Source organism: Mirounga angustirostris, unplaced genomic scaffold (genome assembly GCF_029215605.1).
Source record: "Mirounga angustirostris isolate CCGP_5_RB_7025 unplaced genomic scaffold, mMirAng1.0.hap1 SCAF_5, whole genome shotgun sequence".
NCBI lineage: Eukaryota > Metazoa > Chordata > Mammalia > Carnivora > Phocidae > Mirounga > Mirounga angustirostris.
The window spans coordinates 98,600,459-98,613,569 of record NW_026991713.1 but is presented as its reverse complement, the minus strand read 5'-3'; the positions used below and the strand labels follow the sequence as shown (position 1 = coordinate 98,613,569).

The 13,111-nt window shown below is 47.5% G+C and overlaps 1 protein-coding gene across 1 annotated transcript; it reads right to left on the bottom strand.

The window, feature by feature from the left end:
- Positions 1–539: 539 nt before the first annotated feature.
- On the bottom strand, positions 540–11,278 carry FGF23 (fibroblast growth factor 23). The gene is made up of 3 exons (XM_045871173.2): positions 10,976–11,278; positions 4,762–4,865; positions 540–2,927 (listed from the first exon to the last, which is right to left on the bottom strand). Exons 1-3 carry the CDS (start codon positions 11,169–11,171, stop codon positions 2,490–2,492), a joined length of 738 nt encoding a protein of 245 aa, XP_045727129.1. The 5' UTR covers positions 11,172–11,278; the 3' UTR covers positions 540–2,489.
- Positions 11,279–13,111: the final 1,833 nt, after the last annotated feature.

Here is a 13,111-nt window from a genome sequence, read left to right as displayed (position 1 = left end):
AATACAAATGTGTATTTGTATTGTGATGGAAAGGTGTCATCAGGTGTCATAGGCATCTTTGCTTCCTGTGTTTGGGAGTTGCTCAGGTAGAGATTAAAGAAGGAATTCTGGAGGCACCAGCTTGAGAGAGAAGACCTAGGTTCATTATCTTGGGGTCCTGCTACAAAGTCTCACAGGGCAGTAACACTGTGTCTGTGTCAAGTACATCCTAAGTGGTTCACTGGGATATTGACAGGGTTACTTCTGTGGGTATTTTCCAAATACAAAATTCTCTCCTTAAAGAAAACACTTTTGAGCAGCAGTGATCGGAAGTTCAGTACTGATAAAAAATCTTCCTTGTTTTCAGTCGTTCTGTCTGGATTAATCAAAATTGCTGAGTCCATTTATGAATGGCAGACTATTTTAAAATTCTGATGCTCTTTTTCAATTCAATAATGCTGTCTCTGGATTTTCACAATTCTGCCTTCCCATAATCCCTGTCGTTATCATATCTGACATGCTTTCATGTAACACAGAAAGGAAAAGCTAAGAGAAGCTGAGATAAATTTTATTTTTCTTTTAAACAGAAGGAAGAAAAAAAGTGGGGTTACACTTTTATAAATATCTATAAATACTGAGCGATAAGCAAATTTTCCAAATAAATAAATAAATATTGCCACATGCTAAGGAATGTAGGAAATTGTGGGGACTACTATGGCTCCGCCAAAGGAAGAGCCCCTAATAAATGGTATTGCGTTTATAAGATTACAACCAGTTTTCTGCCAAAGTCCTTTTGGGATTTTACATCTAGTTATCAGTACGGGAGCTTCCAAAAGCTTTTAAACAGTATAATGTCTCCAACAGGAAATGAAAACTGTGGAGATAATATTTGCCATGCACTGCTATATAGTTGTATACGTAGTTTTAGTGTTTCAGAATAGGAACCAGACCTTAAAACCATCAGGTGAAAACAGTTTTCCAATGTTTCATAAGTAAAAACGGATCGGTTTCTAAGGCTGGGGGCATGATGGCAGTGGGAAAAAACAAGGTGATGCGAAGAAGCTGTTGTTGAAATCTACTTTGCTTGCTAGCATTCTGCTCTGTGGGCGGCCATCTAAATAGAGGTAGGAACATGGGAACCCCTCATAGAAAGACTCCAAGTCAGGTGGTGAGGCTAGGTAGAGGGAGGTTGAGCATCAGGCCCACCTGGCTGGTGCTCAGCTGTTTGGTAAGTAAGGTTTGGTTTTCTTGGGACCGAAAACTGTCTTCAGTAATGCCCCCAGAATTTGCAAGTGGACAAAGACCCAGGCATGTCAGCCGGGAGTGTTTAACTCCCTCCATAGCCAGCGCTGCAGAGCAGTAAGGAGAGCCACAGCGTTGTCTTTGGGTAACTCCTACACTTTGGTCCCCTGATTACTGGACTTCTTTTCCTTTGAGTCCTTGATGCCACTTCACTTAGACAGAAGGACACAATCTGCCAGTCCACAGAAAACCGAACCCAGAGCAGTCCCATTGTCTCAAGACTCCCTCCCTGTGACAGTTATCCTGAATGTGGTACTACTCAGCCTGGAAGTAGGCTTCATCAAATGCCTCCGAGGGGAATTTGAATTTATTTCCATTTTAAAAATTTATTTCCATTTCCTAGCAGGGGAGATTTTCATGAGCCGATGCCAAAGCTCTTCCTCTGGCCAAATTCACTAAAGCCCAAGACAGGGCCCATAGACAGCGTTGTATCATGGACCGCTTGGGAACAGGCAGGGTCCTTCTTGGCCCTCCAGCTCTGGCTGCATAGAAGGGGAAAGAGCATGGCAAGGGGGGCCCACTCCGTAGGGAGGTTGAATTTTCTAGCTTGGTTTCTTGCCTCAGTTGTCTAAGCATTCCAGTTCCGTTTTGACCAGCCTACTACCAGTCTTTCTGACAGCTCTTCTCCAGAGATGCTCAAGGAAGAGCGAAGCCTTGAGATTCGGACTTTTATCAGTTTGCCCAAGTCAGCTATTAATGCCCTAGTCAAGGTTGCGGACTCAAAAATGCCACCAGGGTCAGGGCAGGTGACACAAACGTAAGGAGCCGCGGAGGCTACTGGTATTGGCTCTTCCCTTCACCTTCCAAGCGGTGAACTCGCTAAACCATTGCTTGGTTGGTAATGCCAGACTGATGAAGAAGAGAGGCACGGGAAGAGAAACTGCCCCGGGTGGTTGGGGGAAGGGTGGTGGTCGTGGTGGGAATCCCTCTCTCCTTAATGAAGGCGAAACTTCTAGTTTATCTTTCTGGGCTTCAGAGTTCGGAAAGGTGGTATAGGTGAGGTGGGGAAGGCGGTGAAAGCGCCATGACTCAGGCCTCAAAGGTACCTTCTGGGGGACCTCGTGGTGCATGGGGAGAAGCCGCTAACTGCGCACTTCTCCCCCCACCTTCCCTTTCCCTGGACTGCGGAGGGCGCACGTCCCTCCGAAAAGCTCCGAAAAGTTTCGTTTTCGGAAAGACTGCTGGGAAAGGACTCTTCTCTGGTTTCCCTAGATGAACTTGGGGAAGGGGCGGCACCTGTCCACGCCCATCCCCCCGGCGTGCGCGTTCACCCGGCCGCCTCTGAGCACCCCTAACGGGTCGCTGGCCACCACACTGTTGTCCTCGGCGCTCGGGAGCTCCTGGGAGCAGGAGGCCGGGGCGGGGGTCATGCGGGGCCTGGGCTTCAGCACGTTCAGCGGGTCACGCTCCGTGTCCTCGGCGCTGCGCGTGTGCCGCCGCGGCCTGGGGGTGTTGAAGTGGATGAGGGGGATCTCGTTCCTCCGGGACAGGAACTGGGAGTAGGGCGGCGGGTTGGTGCCCGGCAGGAAGGCCCTCTTGGCCTGGCCCAGGCTGACGAGGAAGCGGTGCTGCGGGGAGTGGTACACGTCGTAGCCGTTTTCCAGCGTCCGCTGTCGGAACCTGCAGCTCTCCGGGCTGAAGAGGTGCTGAAAGGGAGAGCGGTGGGGTGAGCGCCGGGCGGCCCCCGGCCCCCGTGCCCCGCCCCCCGCCCGCCCCTCCGAGGTGGGGGTGGGGGTACTGGGGCTGGCTTCGTCCTCCGGGGCTCTATCAGGGGGCGTCCTTAACATCTCGCCGCTCCCTTCTGCGGGGAGTGATCTCTGACCAGTGCTCTCCAAGTCGCCCAAGCAAGGAGCACGGTTGGGACTTGACCCCACAGCCCCCGCGCCCGCCGGGAGCCCCCCGCCGGCCCTGCACGGGGCTGGCTCGGCTCGTCTGGCCACGGCAGGCAGCACTTGTGTGCAGTTTCTGGAGGGACGGCTAACGTCAGGGGAACCCGGTCCTTCCCGCCTCTACCTTTGGCTGGAAGTTGGCTTGGGTCTGTGTCCTTGCCTGGAGAAAGGAGGGGGGATGGGGTTTGTAGGGTCAGACATAACTGAGGGTACTCGCACTCAGAGATAATATCGTTTGGGATTTAGGGCCGGGAGCTCTGGCAACAGATGACTAGGTTTGAGCCCTCACTCTGCCACTAACTAGTACTGGGTTTTATTGAACACCTGCTAGGACCTTCACATGTTGTTTCAGTTAATCCTCAGACTCCACGGAGTGTTTTTACAGATGAGGACTATCTATATGCCTAAATGTGGTCAATAGAGATTTTAATTTAATGCCTATGTTTGTTCCATGGAGAGTTGTCTGCTTGTGGCCAGGTACTGTTGTAGGTGCTGGGACAGGGCAGCAAGCTAAGCAGAAAGTCATTGCTGTCATGGTAGTTCTGGTGGGTCTGTCTGGGGGTAAGAGGCTCCTGAGATGAACAGTCCTACTACTGTACGATCTCAAAATCCTTTGGAATATGCCTGCAACCTGTGGTTTGGGAAATCCTTTGCTTACCAATCTGAATGACGGGTGACCACAGTTGGGGCAGAGATCATTCATGAGAGCTTTATTTTTTTTAGCTTTTTTATAAGATTTTATTTATTTGTTTGTTGGAGAGAGAGAGGGAATGAGCACAAGCAGGGGGAGCAGCAGGCAGAGGGAGAGGGAGAAGGAGACTCCCTGCTGAGCAAGGAGCCTGATGTGGGGCTCCATCCCAGGACTCTGGGATCATGACCTGAGCCAAAGGCAGGTGCCCAACTGACTGAGACACCCAGGAGTCCCCATGAGAGATCTTTAACTGGAGGAAGATCCTGACTTTTTCCAGGTGAGGAAACTGAAGTGGAGAGAAATGAGGGGACCAGCCCAAGGTCAAGAAGGTCTAGTAAAAGAATCAGGAAGACACTAATGGCTTTTATTAGAGGACCTACATACAAGATGTTGTGTAGGTGTTGTGTAGATGGGTGCCCATAGGTGGTCAGACTAGAGGCTAAGAGCCCAGTCCCCCAGAACAAGACTACCTGGGTTCAAACTCCAGCTGTATAAACCTGAGCATCTACTACTTAGATTGACTAAATCACTCCATGAAAACATCACCAAGCACTGCCAATGGAATCTTTATAAAATTTTATGCTCTGGGGAAGAAATGAATTATCTTTATTTTTTTAATTTTTTTATTGTTATGTTAATCACCATACATTACATCATTCGTTTTTGATGTAGTGTTCCATGATTCATTGTTTGTGCATAACACCCAGTGCTCCATGCAGAACGTGCCCTCTTTAATACCCATCACCAGGCTAACCCATCCTCCCACCCCCCTCCCCTCTAGAACCCTCAGTTTGTTTTTCAGAGTCCATCGTCTCTCATGGTTTGTCTCCCCCTCCGATTTCCCCCCCTTCAAGAAATGAATTATCTTTAAATGGTGACCAGCTCAAAAAAGAAACTCACGGATCCAAAGATGTTGCCTCTGAAGTCCATACAGAGGTACCTCCTGCTCATCACACCTGTTATCACCACAAAGCCGGCATCCTCTGATCTGATCATCAGGGCACCTATGGAAAAAATCATCCAGGTCAAAAACTGGCTGCACATCCAATTCCTATGTTTGAGCGCTTCCTGAAAACCCACCCCCATGAAACCTCCCTTGATTGATTTTAAGGGCGCTGATGACTTCACTTCACCCTCCCTTGTACTTACTTCTTCAGCTTCATTTCTTCTGATTCTCGCCTCCAAACAACCCCCCCATCCCATCCCCCATTTGCCTCCTACTTCCTCCTCTTGTCTGTATGGAGCACTCTGAACTTCCAGCATTTTTTCTCCTGTGCTGGACACATGTTTCCCTCTCAGCCTGCACTGTCTTTACTTCCCTGGTTGCCTGGCTAATACCTCGTAATACTTGTGGTGGTCATCATGTTCTTGAAAGCCTTCTGGGCTTATGAAATTCTTGAATCTACACCGAGATGTCCTTCAAGAATCCAGCTTGTGTATAGAGCCTGATGCTCCACCCAGGTACCTGTATGGTAGTTAGTGATCCATCACCCAACACCCATTATGTATCAAGAACACTTTTAGAATTATCTTCTCCTCCCTTCTCTGCTTATCAAAGTCTCTCATCCTTCAAGGCCAGGCTCAGATGTGACTTTCTATGAGGACTTTCCTAATCTCCCTAATCAGAACAAATGCCCTCACCTTTATTACAGAGTGTGTTTCATTCCCCTGGCCTAAACTAAGTTTACATTATATAGTGCCTCCCCTAGAGTGAGCTTCTTGGGAGCAGAGGGTTTATTTTTCTGTGTCAAAGAGATACCACGGATGCACAGAATTGCTTCTTGGATCTTCATGGCTGCTCTTTGTCCCTTTCTCGCTTGGTGGTGTCCCCTCCAGTGCAGTCCCTCATGGTCTTTCTGTGTCCCCACTCAACAACCAATCTCCAACAAGGGCCTAAACCCCACACATACTACTTACACTTTGAATAACTGATAACTGCCTGCCCTTGTGGGGACTTGCAATTTTACCAACTGCAGTGCATTGCTCCAAGGACTAAAGTCTAAAGCTTTCTGTTTTGTGGCAAGAATATCATTCAGCAAGAGTTCCAGCCCAAATGCTGTTTAATTATATGACATTTTCTGCTAAAAATCATTTCTTTAAGTCTTTGGAGTCACTTGCATTTGCTTACCACAGAATTTTCATGTGCATCTCCTTTGGCCTCACAACCCCCTGGCAGGTGTTTGAATTTCTGTTCTAGAAATGTAGTATGGAGAGGTTGAAAATGCCCAGTATTTGTGCCCAGGAAGTGGGGGAGCCTCACGGGATGACTTACATCTAGGTCTCCCCTCTTTACCCTGTGTAGAGACCTCTGAGGAGAGTAGCAGACAATACCTAGACTCTAGCAGAGCTTCATATGGACTGAAGTTGGAATGATGTGGGACAGAAGGAATGAGGGTAGGAGCAAGTCCAGAAAGAAGGGAAAACAAGAAGGCCAAGGAGAAACATTAATTTGTTTCCAAGTTTAGCTAAGAGTTAGCCTTGAGGGAAGCTTCTGGAAGTGGGGTGGGGTATAGGAAGTGCAGAGGATATTTAAATTGCCCCATAATGAGGTCTGTCTATGGGTCTCAAATATATGGCTAAGTCTATGACAAGCCCTGAAAGAAACAAAGGAATGTGTAAAAAATAAGTTTTTATCCTGATGAATTTTCAGTCTAACTAGAAAAAAATTACACATAGTCCCTGTTTTTGAGTGGTTGTGCTTTAGGTACTTTACAGATTTTAAATTCTCAAACAACTGTGATCTGGCTAATCTTATTAGTATATATTTTTAAAGATTTTATTTATTTATTTGAGACAGAGAGAATGAGAGAGAGAGAGCACATGAGAGGGGGGGAGGGTCAGAGGGAGAAGCAGGCTCCCTGCCGAGCAGGGAGCCTGATGCGGGACTCGATCCAGGGACTCCAGGATCATGACCTGAGCCGAAGGCAGTCGCTTAACCAACTGAGCCACCCAGGCGCCCTAATCTTATTAGTATTAACATGGGTAGTAGCAGCATCCCAATTTATGTGCAAAGGGAACTAATGCAGGATTCAAACGCAGGACAGCGACTCTAACATCCTCTTCCTCCAACCCAGAAATTAACCTCCAATAAAAGTCATCACCCGCCTGAGGAGACAAAATCAAGTGCCAAGATATATGTCGCAACCGGTGAGAACCCCAAGTCACGCTGCCCCTGAGCAGATCAGGGAAGGGGCACTGAACCAGGAACCAGGGCACTTGGATTCTGGTCCCAGTTATGCGACTTCCTAACTCTGTAGCCTTGGCAAGTCATTGTTCTAGCCTCAGGTTCCTCAGCTGCGTATAGAGAATGACAGTGGCTGGCCTGCCGACTTTACAGGGTTCCGATCAGAATCGAAAGCAATCATGGTTGGAAAAGTTACTTTTTTCAAAAAGCGTTGAGCAAATGGAAGGCATTAGGTAGCATGCGCTGGCCTGCCATTTATGACAAGCCCAGACTTTGGCAGCCACGTGGGCCTCATGCTTGGGGTCAATGTGGGCAGTGTGCTGCTGGGCCCCGGGGCCCATCCCAGGAGCAAACAGCCTGGAGGGGAAGAGCGAGCAGCTGCTACAAATGACGCACAGCCTTGAGTCAAACCAACGGGAGCCAACAAGAAAGTGCAGAAAATGGAAGAGACAGATTGCCTTCCCTTTGCCTGTGCGGAAGGTGTGTTTTCACAGGCAGGCAGGTTCTAGGGCAGAATCTGGCAGAAGGAAGGCACAACACTGGTTTCTGGAGCGACAACCTGTTGCAGCCTGGTGGGCTTAATGGACTGGCCTGTGATCCCAGAAGAAGCATGGGGTTGGGGTCAAGGTGTCCTGTAGGTTACCTCGAGCCAGTGTAGTCCTTTAACCTTTGTTTTTCATAGGTAGTGGAATCATTTACCTCGTTTGGTCCTCTTGAAGATGTAATGAGATAATATTTTTATCCATAATAAAAGCACTTTCTAAATGCTAGTAATTTTACTATTGCCACTTGCCTCCACTCTGCTATAAAAGTGGAAAATTATCGGGGCACCCAGGTGCCTCAGTTGGTTGAGCATCCAACTCTTGATTTCGGCTGAGGTCATGATCTCAGGATCCTGGGATTCATGCTCAGAGGGGACTTTGCTTGAGGATTCTCGCCCTCTCCCTCTTCTTCCACCCCTCCCCCCATGCTCTCTCTGTTTCTCTCTCTCTCAAATAAATAAATAAATCTTAAAAAAAAAAGTAGAAAATTATTGGCTCTGTTCTAGTCTCATGCTGGTAAATGATAAATGAGATGGTAGATGTAAAGTGTTTCCAAGCTCCCCAAAAGAAAGATAATATTTTGCAAGATTAAAGAGCCCCAGGATAATTCAGCTTCAAGTAAAGAAAGCGCCAGTGGGGAAAATGGAAGGAAAAATATCAGGATCTTGGACGTGGTATTAACCACGGGTAATAAGCATCTCTTCTGCTGTTTCTATGAAGTAGGGATGGTGGGGAGTGGGAGGGTGGCCTCCTTCATAGTAGGATTGGAGACTGACGTCGGAGAGACTCTCTGGAAGTGGGGTGAGGTATAGGAGGTGCAGAGGATATCAGTGATGTAAGCCCCAAGGGAGGTTATAGAATCTTACAGGCAGGTAATGTCACAACCGACAACCCAAAGAAGGGTTGGGCACTCAACTATTAATCAAGAACTGACTAAAGCACAATGATCAAATGAATCATATTTCACCAAGAAATGTATAATTAATTAGGAGGGAAAAAACACCACACACCTTCCATCAAGTGTAAGCAAATCTTTCACCAGTCTGTGAATTACTTATGCTACTTATCCACATGCCTCGGTGTTTCCTCTTACCTTTTTTACTGAGTTTTGACCTTTGTGTATACATTTATTTGGATAATACACACAATGACTTATTTTAATAGTATAAAGGGTTATATAAAGTAGGACAAGTAAGTCTCTCCCCACAACATGACCCCCCCGCACCGTTGCCCTCTGCTGGTTTGTGTTAATTTCTAGAGACACAATGCTTAGTTACTGTCTACATCTGACAAAACAAAATCATTTCAAAAAAAAATCTGAAGTCATTTCCCTTCATTTTGCTTCTTCTCAATCGTTTTAATTCACTTCCAGCTGGTATGAATGCCTTCTCTGAGCCTGATGCTGGTAGATATTTGAGGGAAAAGTTCTACAGCTCAGGCTGCCTGCTTGTACGCAGAACATCGCACACTGTACCACACGCAGCTCACCACAGCTGGCTCACACTGTCTCTGTCATGCTCCAGGGGACATGTCCTTGAGGGTTCCTTTCAGTGAAAGTTTCTGTTAAATATCCCTTGAATAAAATGAGCAACACTTTGGACACATCCAGTATATCCAGATTTAGTTCAGATTTTTGCCATTAGACTCTAACCTGGTTTCCAAAATGTCAACTCCTGAATCCTACTAGATCCCTTTTGAGTTCTGGAACCTGCCTGGTACTTGCAGAGAACTTTGGTCCCTCCTCTCATCTCCTGTCACATCCATTGAGCACTTGGAGAGGCATGCACGGCTGGCTCTGCATGTGCATGTATCTTGCTACAGTTTTTTTTTTTTTTTTAAAGATTTTACTTATTTATTTGACAGAGAGAGACAGCGAAAGAGGGAACAGAAGCAGGGGGAGTGTGAGAGGGAGAAGCAGGCTTCCTGCAGAGCAGGGAGCCCGATGTGGGACTCGATCCCAGGACCCCGGGATCATGACCTGAGCCGAAGGCAGACGCTTACCGACTAAGCCATCCAGGCACCCCATCTTGCTACAGTTTTAGGGACTTTTGATTTCACACAGCAGGACCACAGAAAATTATCGATTAATTCAGTACAGCAAGGAGGGCAAACCATTATTCCCATAAGAGGTTTCCTTTAATTAAACAGAGACTGTGATTACTCTGTTATTCCTTTCATTTGATCTAGATTGAATCTGCTTGCATGCTTCTGTATCCTCAGTGTAACTGTGACACGTTCTTCTAAAGTCGAAGGCCTTGTCTTCTTCAATACTCATCCCCCCTCTCTCCACAGAATCCCCTATGTGGGTGCACATGAAGGGGCCCTCATTTGAATCACAGCTAATTGATTAACTGTGGATTGTGATCCATCTTGTCACAAACCTAATCTTTAAAATCATTCTAGTGGCCTCATGTTGCCAAGGAGTTCCCAACTAGCTCGATCTGCTACTGAGTGGAAATTTCAGCTCCACAGAGAGGAATCACCAACTGATACCAAACTGGTACCTCTGAAGCCCCCAGTAAACATGTTGGATGGATGGATGCATGCGTGCATGGATGCATGGATGGTTCATGCACTTGGTCAAACCCATCAAGACAACATACCTGGACAGTTTGTCTTTAGTACATTTTTCTTGTTTTTTTTTTTTTTAAGATTTTATTTATTTATTTGAGAGAGAGAGAATGAGAGACAGAGAGCATGAGAGGGAGGAGGGTCAGAAGGAGAAGCAGACTCCCCGCCGAGCAGGGAGCCCGATGCGGGACTCGATCCCGGGACTCCAGGATCATGACCTGAGCCGAAGGCAGTCGCTTAACCAACTGAGCCACCCAGGCGCCCTGTCTTTAGTACATTTTTCCTGAGAAGTTTTATAAGACCAGAATATTAGAAGCTCAGAGTTGGAAAGAGCCCCTGAGTTCATCTATTCCAATCCTTGGTCTGAAGCAGGAATCTTCTTTATAACCTCCATTGTTAGCCCTGTCCAACGTTTATGAGCCGAACTCAGTATCAATGACCTATCTAACTTTTCTCCTCTCCACTTCCTTGCCTTTTGGTTCTGTACATTTTTGGATTCTTTGGCTAGAACAAAGTGAGAGTGGCTGCTATTGTGGGAAGAGGGATTGTAGTTAAGACAAATTATTCGTGTTGGGAGAAACAAGTAAATGCTAATTAAGGGAGTGGAAGAATCTTCTCCCCGGGTTTAAACACACACAGGTGCGTGCGTGCACACACACACATACACACACTCACAGACAAATAAGTGGATTCTGGGCAAGAAGTTAGGACGCTGGATTGGCACTCTGGTCTAGCCCAAGGCCTCCCCAGGTCCCTTGGGGGCAGGTGGACAGAGGAGCTCCCCATCCTTCCCAGCCTGAATGAAGCCCCTACTCACTGTAGATGGTCTGATGGGGTGTGCCATCCACATGGCCGTCCTTGTGGATCTGCAGGTGGTAGCTGTTCCTGCCGGTGGCCGTGTACAGGTGGGTCAGGCCACCCCAGCTGGAGCTGAGCAGCGGGGAGGTGTTGGGATAGGCTCTGACTACCCAGCACAGGACAGACACCAGGAGCCCAAGGCGGGTCCCCAACATCGCAGCGCTCTGAATGGCTAGCTGGGTTTGAAACCTGACACTGCCTCCCTGAGCCCCCTGCCTGTGCCTCTCAGGCCTTTTTCTTTTCTTTGTGGGTATCTGGCGTGAGGATCCTAGGCTGGATTCCCTCCTTTTTTCCCTTGGACTTTTAAAGGGTAGCCCTGTGACATCAAACAGGAAAAACGCCGCTGTCCACATCCTCTGTGTTGTAACCAGCCCATTGGAAGAGAACGCAGAGCCCTCTGAGGTGCACGGAAGGCACGTCGTTCCAGACACACACACACCCCTCAATTTCAGGCCAGCGCTCCAAAAAGTGAGTGATGTGTGGGCAAAAGTTATCTACGACTCTGGGTTGTCTGATGACCTGTCCCACTTCCACCAGGAAATGTGAAGGCAGCCAGCAGTTCCGAAAAAAAAAAAAAAGTCCAGCTCCAGTCATGCAGTCGACAGACTCCTGTGCAATTAATCTTCCATTGAGTCTACTCATTTTGGTTTTCTCTGTCCTTTTAATTCCAATCAGCAACTGTGCATCCGGTGCTTTCTCTGTGCACAGCACCAGGTGGGTGTCTTGAAGGTACAGAAATAATACAGGACACCATCGGGCAGAGGGCACCCTCTGAGATCCCTCTTCATGAAGACATAGGAGCTGGAAATAGAGGTCCAAAAGCCAAAGTTGCCATCTTGGGAAAATTTCAAAATAGGAAGAAAGGAAGCCAGGCCTTGAGGTCACTGCTGCTTTATGAAATTCTGAGGTTTGATTTCTCAGTTTTCCTAGTTTGGACTGTCTAAGGGCAACTAAACCGGTATTATGGTCTCTCCAACAGTATGGAGACTAACTCAGAGACGTCATGAAGATGGGGAGGCTGGTGGCTGAGCAGGGGGGATCAGAACCCGGGAAGGTCCCAGGGGCAGAGGGACAGGCCAGGGTGTCCCCACAGTTAGTGTCTCCTGGGCGCCTGGCTCCTGGGACTGGACACTTCCTTGCAGAACCTGCTCACAGGTATGCCCTCTGGGAAGCTACACTTGATGTGGCGTGAAAGTGCCAGTACCTGCAGTCCAATGGGGAGCAAGCTACTGCAATGCATACCAGAAAAATATACACACAAGGACACTGCTCCTCTTCCAATTTTCCACTTACTGAGTGCATGCAGGCATCAGGCTAGACATTGTGGTTGATAGAAGAGAGAGCTGGGTGTGATCTCTGCTTCAAGGAGGTCACAAGCTAACGGAGGAGGCAGAAGCAATAAGTACCCATTGCACAAAGCATAATGGGATGTACAATCATACAGGTGCAGGCAAAAGATGCCATTTGTTATCCTACATTTGTGCAAGTTTTATAGCTCAGAAAGCATTTTATAATGCTAATTTTTACATCTCTTAGCTCATTTGAATCTCACTGCAACCCTGTGAGATAGTCACACCGGGCATTGTCAATATTTTGATTTTATATATGAAGAAATGGCAATCATGGGTTCATATGTCCAAAGTCACAAAAGCAGTTAAGTGGGAGAACTAGGACAAGTTCTCCTGGTTCCCTAGGCTGCTTCTCCACTAATAATCACAGTGACAACTAACACTTATTGAGAGCTTTACTTGTAGTAACTCATTTCATCGTCATAATAACCATTTGAGGAGATGCAACTACCTCCTTTACACAGATGAGGGAACCGATGCACATGGTTTAAGTAACATGCCCCAAGATGTGCAGCCAATATGTGGATTGACGGTGGATTTGAATCTGGGCAGTCCAGCCCTTAGACCGCCTACGGACTTCGCTAGATGTACAAACCCACACAACATGTTAGGGCAAGAGATGGGAGCCAGGAACTCGGTAAGAGAGTGCAAGTAGCAACAAGACATAGTAGTCTCCAGTGTTTCTCTACAAACACAGGCCTTTACCCAGGATGTGCCTCTAAGATATGGGGTGCTGTCTCCCCAGG